The sequence below is a fragment of the Equus asinus genome, chromosome X (assembly GCF_041296235.1).
Source record: "Equus asinus isolate D_3611 breed Donkey chromosome X, EquAss-T2T_v2, whole genome shotgun sequence".
In the NCBI taxonomy this organism is placed as follows: Eukaryota; Metazoa; Chordata; class Mammalia; order Perissodactyla; family Equidae; genus Equus; species Equus asinus.
Window position 1 is genome coordinate 26679759 of NC_091820.1, and position 15133 is coordinate 26694891.

Consider the following 15133-nt stretch of genomic DNA (forward strand, 5'->3'; position numbering starts at 1 on the left):
CTGAGTTTCTACACGTGTAAAGCACAGGTTTTATGTTCTCTAAGATTTTCAGATTCATTACTCAGAACCAATCATTGAGTTTCAAACAATAATTATACAGTCATTGACAAGTTATGCTGAAATGAAAGCAGAAAGTAACATAGATTTTTAAAATGCTTAAAATATAACCTCAAACCTAATTGCGTTCAACAGCAAGTGACCATTACTTGATCAAATTGTTTACCTTTAATGAAAAAGAAAATGTAATTTTTTAAGTAGGATTCCAGGAGCATTTAATTTCTTCAGAATAGTATTTTTTAACCATGAGCAAACTTTTTTGCATACAATGATGGATTGAAGAGAATATTGTTCAGATGGAAAATTTCTAATTTTATATGTGCAGACACCAGAATGCAGAGGTTCTGAAAATACAAAGCTGTTTTTTGCAGTTACAGCTAATGTTACGGAATATTTGTGCTACTGAATATTTGGCTGTGAAATTAATTTCTGTAATTTTATAACATTTTCTCATTGATGCCTTTATGAAATTGGATAGATGTGCCCACGGAGGGTAGAGTAAAGAAGGAAAAAAATCATTCTTAATAAAATAATAGTAAGACATTTATAATAAAATATATATAATAAAATAATATATAATAAAATAATAGTAAGACATAGTAATAAAATAATAGTAAGACATTGTTCTATACTAAATATCATTACTGTACGGTAATTGAAAATACTACTTCATTTCCTTGGGGATGGAGAAATAAGAAAACAACTGTGCAGTGAACTGTAAATATAGGGTATAATTTGTTATATACAACAAATTAATAATTACTTTCAATACCTACTCCATATAATTAGGATAAAAAACAATTGGTCGTGTACTAAATTTCCCCATGGTTTTTAGTTATTGACTGTAAATACTTAATTATGTGTTAGAATCATTAAAAATAAAGACAGAAAGGATTATGGAGGTCATTTAGTATCACCTCCTATTTATTATGGGATTCACTACTCCCAGAAGCAGAAAACTCCTTCCTGAGTATGGCAGCAAAATTTTCCATTGGCAAAGATCTTTACACCTAGTAGAAGCCTACCTTATTATGACTTCATTCATTTAAAATTTGTTTTGAACCCTGGACCAACACAGAACAAGTTTTGTTTCTACCTGACAGTCTTAAAGATCTGAAGCTTGATTATCATGACTCTGATAAATCTTATTTCCAAGCTCTACAATACCAGGTATTTGCTAGGATGAAATTTAATCTGATTGGTGCTCCAAAACCCAGGTTTCCTGGCTTTGGACACCATATTCAATTAAAGCAATCTAAAATTGTTTAAGTTACTCAGCAGCTGAATCACAATGTTTCAATTAAATTCCAAGACGTATTCAATATGTATCACTACAGGACATTCAGAAATAAAATGGAATCTCCATTTTTAGGGATCTTACAGTATACTAGTGAAAGTGACAACCACACAAACAATTGTGAGAGAAGGCAAGGGCCAGGTGAAAAATGTAAGTATGCAAAATAATTATGTGCACTGAACATATAGCAATCAAGGAAGTTTCTTTTCAAATGTTACAAAAGCAAATTTCCCTCAGCGAGTATCTTAACACAAGTTTATTTATTTATTTCGGTGAGGAAGATTGGTCCTGAGATAACATCTGTTGCCAATCTTCTTCTTTTTGCTTGAGGAAGACTGTCTCTGAGCTAACATCTGTACCAGTCTTCCTCCATTCTGCATGTGGGACGCTGCCACAGCATGACTTGATGCGCAGCGTGTAGGTCCACACCCAGGATCTAAACCCATGAATTCCTGGCTGCCAGAGCAGAGCATGTGAAGCTAACCTCTATGCTACCGGGCCAGCCCCACACTTAAGTTTATTTTGAGGCTATAGGCTGCACATAAAATTTATCCCTGTTCATGGGATCATTTACAACAGTAAAATAATGGAAATAACCTAATATCAGTAAGTGATAGTTTAAATAAATTATAGTACATGCATATGATAGAGTATTGTACGTTTCAAATATTTTTAATGTCATTGGAAAATGTTTACATTATCATTACAATGCAAGATATAAACATTGATAGTTATTTTTTGGCAGAGAAAGCATAGATAATTCCTATTGTGGGCTACATATTACTGGATTCTATTTTCCAACTTTCTACAATAAAACTTTTTCTGTAAAATGTCACTTTTGTAAGCAGAGAAAAATTTCAAAACTTTTCTTTCCAAATTAAGTCTATCATTCCTATGTTATGTTTGGAATTATGGAATTATGTCATCTAAATATATTAAAATTAGGACAACTAAAAATCTGATAAGAATGACTTAATGCCTTCACTAAAATGTTGAACAGGGCAGGGTCAAAATTAGAATATAATACGGGTTGAGCTACATTCAACAAACTTTGAGTCTTATCCAGTCACCTTTCTTCATTTAGATTATGAGTATATTTCAAATGACTTCAAATGTCCTCAGGAAAATAAAATATACTTGCTTTTAAATACTATTCCCTTGATCTGTCAGTTAATTAGCTAGTAAAAATAGAAAAGAGTTAGTTTAGAATTATTTGTCTTTAGGTTTTGAAGCTAGTTCCTCTTAAGGTGATTACAAGTGAAGATCTGCGAATGAGACTCCTCAATTCTCAAATGTCAGGTCAATAATTCATATACTGTAACATTTGGGGCAGGTTGGTTACTCCCTCAGAGCTTTTATTTCTTTTCTTCATATTAAAATAGGAATAATAATACATCTCTCACAAGGGTGATGCAAACAGGGCTGGCTTCATGGGTGTGCAACTTATATAGTTACCCAGGTCCCCTCACTCAGAAGGACCTCACGCTTGGTTTCGTGCTCTGCTGTCACCCTCTTGAAATTCTTAACTTTTGAATAAGAAGCCCTACATTTTCATTTTTCACTGGCCCCCACAAATTATGTAGCTGGTCCTGGTTACAAGAATTAAATTATGTAATGTCTGAACACAACACGCATTCTCTCAATACATATTAGTAATAATCACTATCTTTTTTAAATGTTCAGAGAAAATTCAGGAATTTTCCTATCATGAATCTTCTTACTCATAAGGTTACATATGTTGATTTCCCAAATTTACATTTTCCCATTGTGAGAAAAACTGAAAGAGCATTTGTCCAGTCTCTTGATTGTTCTAGGGTGTACATCTTCTTGCAATAAAGTTGCATAATTTTGGTAGGTCTGGAAAAATCAAACTACTCTAAAACAATGAAATTTTTCTTACCATCTTCTCTTCTATTTGTTTAGAAATGCACATTTTTAAAAGGAAATACATGTATATTAAGCATATTAAAAGGGCATACAATGAAAGGAAACTTTTCTTTTCCACCACTGTCTCCAGTTTCTCAGGGGCAACTAGTTGTATTTACCACCTGTTCTTACATTTGATGTTAACTTTGTTGGTGCTCTTATTTTTCTTTTATTTTAGCCTATAGTCTTAACTGCATCTTTTAATTTCTATTTAATTATTTAAATATTATTTGCTTTGTAAGTGCTTTTGGGTTAGAGATTTCTACTTCTTGCCTTGTGAGATAGTCTACTATTTGACCATTTAAAGAAACTTACTAAAAGTGATTCAAGTTATAAAGAATTAGTTACCTAATTTTTCTTATCATTTTTGTTATTATTAAAATACTAATGATTGTAATAATAGCTACCAATTATGGAGCTCTTCAAATGTTCCAGGCATTATGCTAAGTGCTTCGCATTCATTATCTTATTTAAAATATTTGGAACAGAACCTACAGTAAAGGCTTAACAAGTGGTAGCTGTAATTATCTCACAATAGCCCTGAGAGTAAGCACTAATATTATTCCATCTTACATAAGAGAGGTAAAATTTTCAGGCAGATACAACTTGTAAGTAGCAGAACAGAGATATAAATCCAAGTCTGATTGTTCTTGCAGCCAACTTTTAGCAGCTATGCTCACTTGCTTCTATGCCTGTTCAGATTTCTGAATGGTAATTTTCCTTTAAGTAATGTAATTGGGTGAGTGTGAGGTTGTATACACACACATACATATATAAAGTCAGAAGAAGATTGAAAATATACACAATTGCAAATAACATAATTTTTCATGCCCTTTAGTGCTTGATAAACCATAATTAAATCTGTGCAAAATCAAATGAAATACAATTGACTTTTAAAAAAAATATAATCATGTTGACAACCGTGAATCAAAATTTTTCATTGTGTTGTTTGTATATACACACATTTAGAGTGATCATTGATTTTTAACGGGTATGAAGGGATTGCACTTCTACAGTTTAAAATATACTGCAAAATCATAGCAACAGCTTTAGCTGATAATTGGTAGCCAGGCTTAAAACCATCTCCACAGGCATGGTAGCACAAGGCAAACTATCTGATGGTATAAGTATTTGCAACCCTAAGCAACAGAAAGGAGATATATGCTAGCCTTTATGAGAAATCTGGGGTAAAATATCACTGCTCACAAAGGAAGCTGGGTTATTAATCAAATGGATATAAAATGCTCTATCTCATGAATGAGTGAAGAGGAATTACTGCCCCTAAGTCTAGCATACATAGAGTGCTAAAAGTTCATGAAAGTGGCCTGGTAACTAAATCTTAATATTAAAATTTAATATTCTGTTTTGACACTGATGATAGGCAATACCTCTTTTTTAATGTCAAATAGAGAACTTTTTATTCAATTTATTTAAACTAAAAACAAAAACAGTTCACCCATTTCTCCAATTCCCCACCCCTCACCTCTGGTAACCACCAATCTGTTCTCTGTATCTATGAGCTTGGGTTTTTTTTAAATATTTTTTTTTAGATTCCACGTATAAGCGAGATCATATGGTATTTGTCTTTCTCTGACATTTTACTTAGCATAATGCCCTCGGGGTCCATCCATATTGTTGTAAATGGCAAGATTTCAATCTTTTTTTAAGGCTGAATCATACTCCACTGTATATATACACCACAGTTTCTTTATCCATTCACCCATCGATGGACATTTAGGTTCTCTCCATATCTTGGCTATTGTAAATAATGTTGCAATGAATATTTATAACTTCTTGAATAGATACTGACATTGGAGTCATGGGCACAATTAAAATCAATACTCAAAAGATAGCATAAAATAAGTCATTCTCCTATTTCAAATAAAATATTGTATGATAGTTAAGAAAGTCTATTCTGTCAAGCTCTCTGTTAAATTTTATGTATTTTATTCTTCACTTCAAATTATCGTCTGTAAAAATTGTCAAAAAGAAGGGATGCATGTTGGCTTCAGAATACATATTAAACACAGAATTTGAGCAACTGTGTAAATTAACTGCATCTGCAAAAATTCAAGAAGCAATGAAATTTATTGTTTCTGATCTACCTGACCTTCCTCTACATACCATCTGACATGAAGTAATGAAACACATTCTTTAACTAGGGCTGCAAATTATCAAGTAAACATTCAGGAAAAGAACTTGTATTTTTCTGTATGTTATTTCATTTATTGTCAGTCGATAATAGATTGTCATATAGATGCTGAGTATTTTATCTTCATGGCATTTTAATTACATACTCATAATGAGTGAAACGTAATCATTTCGGAAGTCAGTCTTTGTTGAATAGGAAGAGAATTTTATTTTCATTATCGTCTTCCAGCTGACTCTGAGATTAATATAGTGGGGACTATTGGAATCTCTTCACTAATTACTCCAGTGCTTTATACAAAATTTCAAGCAAAGAGAAACATCACAGACATAAGAACTGGAAGGACACTATAGAGATCTTCCTAGCCCAAACCTTTTGTTTTATAAATAAGGAATGAGAGATTCCAACAGTTAACTCAGCTCTAGTCTCTTAAATTTTCAATGCCCACAACATTTTATGTTGTTGTAGACAATGAATTTACAACTTAAAACCAATTGTACTATTATACAAAGCCCATTCTCAAACAACTGCTTTAGTTGGAGGTAGCAAAATGATAGTTACTTTCCAAAGTTATTTGAGCTATAACTTAACAATTTTCTAATAAAACCTTTAACCTAAGCAATTAACCAAAAAATGCTCTAAAATTCAAGATGCTTAGTCCATGAATTTAAATAAGATAGAAACCTGAAATAAGTGAGGGAATTTTATTTTAATTCTAGCCATTTCATTTTTTTTTAAATTGGCAGCAGCCTAATCAGTCTTGGAGAGCGTTCAGGAACCAATGAAAAGGGTTGTCAACTGAAAGGCCTTAGAGTATTTTTAATTAAAATCATTGGCAAAAAGAAGAGAGGCAAACCAATTTAACTACATTTCATGTATCAATAGGTCTACTAAATAACGCTTTGAGAATGGGTACAGTTAGAATGTGCATATAAAACATTTTATGGAGAGTAAAAATAGGATCTCTAAAAAATGAGAATGAACTCAGAAAAGAAAGGCACGTAAAGACATTTTCATCTTAGTACTTTTGCATCTCTCTATCTCATTTTGTGTATTATGAAAACATATTATCTTCAACCATAGTTTACATTACTCATGTATGGCAAGAGTTTTAAAACTCTCAGCAGGACATAAATGATATAGAATAAACATATACATAAATAATGATCAGTTTTTCTATTTGGGCATCCATGAATATAGACACAGACATACATAGCTTAAACATGTATTCTCATGTTCAAGGAGAGGGGAATTCTGAATATATTAAATTTATCTTTGATATATTTGTGCTATAGCTCAGAACATTATGAAAATGGTCATTAGGAATATAGCAAAACATTCACAAAATAGGAATCAGAACTATGAACTTATATGAGTCATAGAATGTTCCTTATTCCTGACAAAGAAGATATTTTACTCTGTTAAAAAAAATCACAAAACCACAGAACTTTTGGACTTATCTAGATATATTCTTATATCTAAACACCTGATGCCAAGTTTAATAAAAATTACCATAATAAATTATAAAGCACATGAATAATATACCCTTTCTACAGTATATACGATTTCAGTTAAATGGGGGGGAAATGTTTCAAATCTTTTAAATTACATTTAAGTTTAAAGTATAACTATAATGAATTTTTGACTATCATATTTCCTAATTCTAATCAAGATAAAAATATTTCATCAGGGTCATGGCAATTAGAAAAAAATAACTGTAAATTTCAAGAAGCATATTTATAAAAAATTTGGAGGAAACAGAGGGTCATTTAAGTATTTAAATTAGTCAGCCCAGGGTATATTCATTTGCTCTCTTTTGTCCTTTTGAGCATCCACATAGCAAGGGTTATTATTCTTTCTAACTTTTGGAAACAGAAGGTATTTCTATTTTCTTAGGCTGCTTTCTCATCAATTTAAGCATCCTCAGCTTGTGTCCAGGTATTATTCAAGCTAAACTTGACTTTGAAATGTAAGAGAGCAGCCTTCACAGTTGATTTTTTTTCATGTTTTGATCTTTTGCCACGCTACTGTTTCATAAGGTCAAAATCCCTCAAAGCTTTGACCTGAATAGCAGTCAAATTTTCGGGCACACAGTGTTCTTTCTATGAGCACAATCAGATGCCTTGTCATCTCAGTCACAATTCCTATATCCTACTGGATTTTAACCATTACCAGAACTTTGCTCATTCTTTATACCAATCATTTAAAAGGATTTTCCAAAGACTGTGTATATCATGTCAGTAATGGGACTGACTTTTTTTTCCACAAACATGCTGGGAAATATGCATACAAGTGAGTTTTGTTCTTTAAAGTCATAATCTTACCCTCAACATTCTTGGAATTCTTATGTAATTTTGATCAAGTTCAATCTGACATTCAAGAAAGAAAATCAATGGCTTTTTTTAGTTGTAAGATACTATTTCTTTATTCACTCTCTCTATCTCCTTTTAATTTCTCTTTCCCTGGGTAGCTTCCTAAGAAGCTATCTTCCTAAAAGCCCCAAACCTCCCAGCAATGACTTGGATTGGGCATATGGTAGTGAAATTCTGGGAAAAATCAGTGAGCAAAAACTGAGCCATGAGCTTAATAAAGGCTCAAGCTTAGTGTTATAGGAAGCAACTTGCCTAATATAACTCCATTTATCTGTTTCTCATCTCGTATAGGACTGCATAACTGTTGGAAAATGAAAACAAAAAGACGTCATAGTGAACCACGACAAGCAATCCAGATTCACTAAACAATATGCCTTGCATCTCACGAGCATCTTTTTTTTTCTCAAAATGCTTTCAGGTTTATGACTTTATTTTATCCTCATCACATCCCAGTGAGCAACTAGAGCAGATATATGTTGTAATGTATGTTGGACATCATTTTATAAAGAACTATATGAACCAAAGCTAGTATGGTCCTACAGATTTAGAAAAGTTCCAAAATAAGAGGTTAAGTAAGTTGTCCTAGGTAGGGGTCTCATAACTTTTAGGCTATTAAAAATAAGGCTTCTAAGTTTTTTCTTACCAACTAGCATAATCAAATCACATTTTGATGAGATGCACAACTTTCTTCAGAAAGTAGTCTCATTCCAAGAGAATGAGCATATTTAAACACTGCGTTGCTAGGAAGGTCTTCATTCTGCCCATTTCAGGCAGCATTGTGGACAATCAGAATGTGGGAATCGGCACATATGTCATTCTCTTGCTTATTCAATGTTTTCTAAAAGTATGCTCAGCAGACTGTATCAAAGACCGCATGCAGATTACTGGCCTACTGAATGAGATTTTCAGAGCACAGAGTCTAGGACTATGCATTTTAGTCGGTTTCCCAGGGGATGATTACACAGACTCAAGTTTGGAAACCACTACTTATGATGCAAGTGAAGGAGAATATGACCTACTGTTAAGTTACAACTCCACAAATATATTACTTTAAAGGGATGCATTTCAAAACAACTTTCTTTATAAAGTAATGCCAACCCTTCTCAACATGGTAGCTAATCATTTCCCAGCAGCGTCTACGGAATTAATGGGTATATGTTGGAATGATATCATCGTTGGTTTAAAAAGTATCAAATTTTCTAACGCCTTAGGTATTTATCACATAGACGCCAACAGTATCGCAAAGTCGCCATGGCCAGATCACATATAATAAGAGGAATCATGATCTGTAGTAAAATCACTAGGAGATCAAGTAACTGCTAAAATATATATTCAATAAAAAGTGAGATTTTTATTATTGCCCAATGATTGCATGGGAAATGACTGCAATTTATACTCCTTCAAATTTTCAATTTAAATATGAATTTGATGTTAAAAGGAAGATTGAACTGTGATGGAAAATCATGTATGTTGGCTGGTCATATTTGCTTAAATCTAAACAATACTTCTGGAAATAATACTCCAAACTTTATTTCTTCATCTTTCAACAAACATTTCCTAAGAGCTACTTAACAGATGTCAAGTCTCAAGAAAAAAAATTCCTTGCACTATCTCACAACAGAGGAAATACACATCTAAAGCTATTGAGTGTGGTCACTGCTTTAACAGAGATGTGTGCATGGTGCACTGAGCTATGAATTGTGACCAATTAGTGAAAGTTAGTCTCTACAATGCAAAATGGTATGGCAGAATATGTTAAATACTATTATACATAATGTTAATATTTTGAATGATTATCCACGATTCTACCATCTAACAATATCAGATAATAAAAGCTTCTACTTTAAAAATACTCCCATTTTCTTGGGGCTGGCCCAATGGTATAGCAGTCAAGTTTGTGTGCTCTGCTTTGGTGGCCTGGGGTTCGCAAATTCGAATCCCAGGCACAAACCTATACACCATTATCAAGCCATACTATGGCAGCATCCTACATACAAAATAGAGAAAGACTGGCACAGATCTTAGCTCTGGGACAATCTTCCTCAAGCAAAAAGGTGAAGATGGGCAACCAATGTTAGCTCAGGGCCAATCTTCCTCACCAAAAATAAAACACACACACACACACACACACACACACACACACACACACACAAACCCATTTTCTTTAAATTACCAAAACTTTTAAAATTCTTAACATAAAACCTCATTATGACACTACAAGCGTAGGTTAGATATTTTCCTAATCTACAGCCTATAGTGTTAGTGTAACTGAGCCACATTTGTGATTTTATGAATCAACAGTCTGTGGCAGAAAGTGTAATGATTAGATCCTCACTTACACTAATAGAAAGAGGTCTTTAGTAAAATCATAGGACCTGGGCCTTAGCTCTGCTCCTATTTCTAACTTTCATTGGACATTTCCTCCCTAAGTTCCATTTTTCTCATATGTAAAATGTAGGAGTCAACTAATGGCCCTCATGGTTCTAGGAAGGTATGATTTGGGGTTAGATTGTGATGACACATTTCCCTAGCATTTTCTCCAACTGCTCTAAGCCACTCAGACCCCCATTCCCATTGAACTGGAAGGGATTACACTCTAAGGCAGTAACTAGTTCAGTCAATCAGCACTCAATCCTCCACCTCTCCCACATTATCTAATATCAAGACAACCAAGATAACCATGTTTTTATTCAATTGAATACTTAGCAAGGACTAATCCAGTGACAACCTTTGTAGGGTTATAGTATTGCTCTCTTAATGCAAATTTCAACACTCTCAAGGATAATTTATTGTGGGATAATTAGTGTCACTAACCTGTGCTGAACTCTTTTCAAGTTTTTGGACTAAATTATCCCAGCGCTGGGCAAAGCTGTCGAGCCATGCTTCCATCTTTTGGGCTACTGATGTATTTTTCAGTGTTGAAAGAAGATCTTGGTTGAGTGAGCAGAGTTTGTCCATGGTTTGCTTTTTCTTTTCTAGATCTGTTTTTAAAACCTGTTAAAACAAGGAAGAACACAGAATAAGCCTAGGTCACATTCTATAAAACACTATAGTTTAATTTGCTTTTGCATGTATTTTCTCATTTGTATTGATAAAGAAGGATTACAATCATATCTGCAAAGGATCAAGAGCCCATAAACGTATAAGTAGAAAATTATAATCCAAATAATCCCAAGAAGTTCCCAAGAAGTTCAAAGAGAAAGAAATAAAAGTCAGATGTAGAATAAACACCTAGTAGAGGCACTTACGAGCTACCTTAAAATATTTGAAAAACTGCCAAGAGAAAAAGTAGTCTTGCTTCAAAAGGTAAAACATCAGTTTGCATTCCCACCAGCAGTGTATGAGCATTCCCTTTTCTCCACATCCTCTCCAACGTTTGTTGTTGTTTGTCTTGGTAATTATAGCCACTCTGACCAGTGTAAGGTGATATCTCATTGTAGTTTTTATTTGCATTTCCCTAATAATTAGTGACGTTGAGCATCTTTTCATGTGTCTTTTGGCCATCTGTACACCTTCCTTGGAAAAATGTCTGTTCATTTCCTCTGCCCATTTTTTGATGAGGTTGTTTGTTGTTGTTGTTGCTGAGTTGCACGTGTTCTTTATATATTTGGGAGATCAACTCCTTGTCTGATAAATGACTTGCAAATATTTTCTCCCACTTGGTGGGCTGTCTTTCCATTTTCTTCATGGTTTCCTTTGCTTTGCAGAAGCTTTTTAGTCTGATGTAGTCCCATTTTTTAAATTTTTCTTTTGTTTCCCTTGCCCAAGTAGACACGGTATTCGAAAAGATGTTGCTAAGACCAATGTCAAAGAGTGTACTGACTACATTTTCTTCTAGGAGTTTTATGGTTTCAGGTCTTACATTCAAACCTTTAATCCATTTTGACTTAATTTTTGTGTATGGTGCAAGATAATGGTCTACTTTCATTCTTTTGCATGTGGCTGTCCAGTTTTCCCAACACCCTTTATTGAAGAGACTTTCCTTTCTCCATTGTATGCTCCTGGCTCCTTTGTTAAAGATTAACTGTTCCTAGATGTGTGGTTTTATTATGGAGATTTCTCAAAAAGTTAAAGATAGAAACACCATACGATCCAGCTATCCCACTACTGGATATTTATCCAAAGAACTTGAAATCAATGATCCAAAGAGATTTATGCACTCCTATGTTCATTGCAGCACAATTCACAATAGCCAGGATATGGAAACAATCCAAGTGCCCTTCTACAGAGGAATGGATAAAGAAGATGTGATATATATATATCTATATATATATACATATATATAGATATATATATATATATATACACAATGGAATACTACTCAGCCATAAAAAAGGACTAAATTGTCCCATTTGCAACAACATGGATGGACCTGGAGGGTGCGATGTTAAGCGAAATAAGCCAGAGACAGAAAGACAAATACTGCATGATTTCACTCATATGTGGAAGATAACAAATACATGGATAAAGACAACAGATTCGTGGTTACCAGAGGGGAAGGGGCTTGTGGGGTTGGCAAAAGGGAGAAAGGGGCCCATGTGTATGGTCATGGATAAAAATTAGACTACTATGGATGAGCACAATGAAGTGTATTCAGGAACTGATAAACAATAATGTACACCTGAAGTTACACAATGTTATAAACCATTATAATCCCAATAAAATTACTTGAAGAAAAAAAAAGGTAAAACAGAGATCAACATACAGAAATCAGTTTTTAACATTTGGAGGTGTTCTAAAGTGGAAAGCATGGCTCTTGGATACTAGTGAATTTCCTCTTAATTCCTGATAGAATTCAAATGAAATTCTCCATGCTAGGAGTCCTGAGGAGAAGATGCTGAACTGAGAAGATGATCATGGCTAAGGGTCCTTCCCATTCTGAAATGCTATTATTATTTGGATAAATTTGCAATATTATTTATTTCCACAATTTTTACATTCTTTTCATTAATTATATATAAAAACTGTGCTGTGCAGTTTGCTGACTTTTAAATTTTTTAGCATGTGTTATTCAATTAACATTCGGCTATTTGAGTAATTGTCTTCTAAAGCTGATTTTAGAGCCCATTAAGTAATAGAACTAAGTAATTGAGTATGACACAAATCTTGGAATCGCTGCATGTTTTCTAAATACTTATATGGTTTATGAAGTAATTTTTATACCATTCATATTTCAAAAGTTCCTGTGAGCTATGAGGGTGACACATGACCTTTGGTTGATATGGAATGAAAAAACAAAGTGGCTTGTGTGAAATCAGTAGATCAGGGCAGCTTATCCTTTCACTTTATCCATTAACATCACCCCATGCTTTGGGAAATCCATTTTCCAGCTCCCAAATACTAGTCCCAGACTTAATTTATAAACACAGAATAAGAAGAAAGAAAGGAGAAAATTATTTTACAGACCCTTAACATCCCCTCTTTTTGGCAGTAGCAAGTACAACGAAAATAGACTAAACTGTGAGACCTTCCCTTCCAATACAAATGCAAGTTTACTTAAGAACAAGTAACAGTACATACAGCAAAGAAATTGTCATGAAACAGATGCACCAATTGCTCATGAACTGAAGTATCATCGACACAGAGAAATCAATATACCCGCCTGCAAAGGACACTTTATGTAGCTCATTGTGGCATGCCACCTGCATTGATAGCTGTGAACTGCAGAATGCTCTCGTGTCTCCTTCAATTAGTTCATCCTTTATTCAGAATCTGCTTCACCTGGTGTACTTTATATTGCAGTCTTACTGCGTGCCATTTTTAGGGAATAAAAGGAAGTTTTGAAATTCATTTCTAATTTTCCCTTGATTGTTTTTTTCTCAATTTGAAAGAATGCAATAGACCAAAATATTAGTTAAGATACATAAGTTAAATTTATATTAAAATAAAACTCAGTGTGGGAATTTAGTAATAGACAGGTTTTATATATTGATTTTCTTTGTTTATTTCCATGTTAGCTTTCCATTCAATTTTAGTGCATACCTGGACTAGTAGCAGAACAACAGTTTATGCTACCTGCCTAGAGCTGGGACTCAAATTTGTATTTCAACGTAAATTCCTACAATTCCTTTATAGTGTCTCATTTTCCTTTTTTCTTTATTAAGTTTTGGCATGCATTTATTTTGCTGGAAGCCTCCTCAATTTCTTTTTTTCAAAAAGGCATGATAGAAATAAAGATATACATTTTAAAATATAAAGATGTAAATACAACCCTCTTTGGTTTACTTTCTCAGAGTTTAAGGCACTATTTTAAATAGCCATATGTGTAAGGCTAAGGGGTGTACCCAATATTTAAGCTAAATATGTCATATCTGGAAACATTTCAGAATGAGGGTCTGAGAGTTATGTTTGAAGAAGGTTGTGTTGGAAATTTATGGATAACCTCATGTTACCTAAACAGGTTTTCTTAGATGATCTATAAAACTAATTGGATACCCAAAGAGATTTAGTGGCAAATGAAACCAAGCCTCCTGAGTTAACATTAAACCAAGTGAAGAAGCATTTGGTGAGCATTACAAAAATAAAGGTGAAAGTTGCCATTAAAGGATACAATTAGGAAAAATGCACTCAAGGTAAAGTAGAAACAACATTATTATGAAACTGTGGAATTATCAAATCAATATATTTTTACCTAAAGCTATATCACAAAACACTGCACTAACCAAAGCTTCCATCTAGTAAATTCTAGATCTGGGTTTTTTAAAATGGTGATGGAAGATTAGTTGTTCCCCTCAATTAGTTTCCTCTTGTTTGCTCTCTCTCTCCCCCTCCATAATCTCCTAATTCCTGAAGGACTCTCCTACCATAACTAACAGAGGGAGAAGATGGGAAATCATGGTGATGCCAGAGACATCAAATCATAGTGATGAGTTATCTTCTCTCATTTATCCTTGGACATCAATTCTTTTAAACTCAGATTTTATGTGTGCATATTAAATTACTATTATTTAATTGTTACTAATTATTGGAATATAAAAAATATGTCTTTCTGCATATCAAGAATTGATCATAGGTCCTTGAATGCCAAAGAACCACAGAGCTCTAGAAAACTCAGGAGGCAGAAGTAAGCTCTAGAAAACTTGTACAAAGCAGGGGTCAGCTAGGATTTTAAAAGAAAAAGTACATTTTATTTACATAGAAGCCAGGCACCTGGACCTACCTCCAAGGTAGGCAGGAAGGTACAGTCAATAAATCAGATTGAGCCAGTAGTAGAAATGGGCAAGAGACAGATAAGCTGCTCAAGAAGACAGAGTAGACATGTTCCACCTGGTCAAGGTCAGAAGATGATTTGAAGTGAAAAAAGAATGTATACTTAGAAAATGTTCAGGAAAT

The 15133-nt window shown here is 33.6% G+C and overlaps 1 protein-coding gene across 12 annotated transcripts in view; it reads right to left on the reverse strand.

Annotated features, from left to right (window-relative positions):
* Positions 1-15133, reverse strand: part of DMD (dystrophin) — a 2265680-nt gene that overhangs the window by 1336649 nt on the left and 913898 nt on the right. For all 12 annotated transcript variants that reach the window (XM_070503127.1, XM_070503123.1, XM_070503121.1 and 9 more), the window contains one exon: positions 10616-10795. In XM_070503127.1, coding sequence (XP_070359228.1) covers positions 10616-10795 — 180 coding nt within the window. The remainder of the gene's footprint in view (positions 1-10615; positions 10796-15133) is intronic.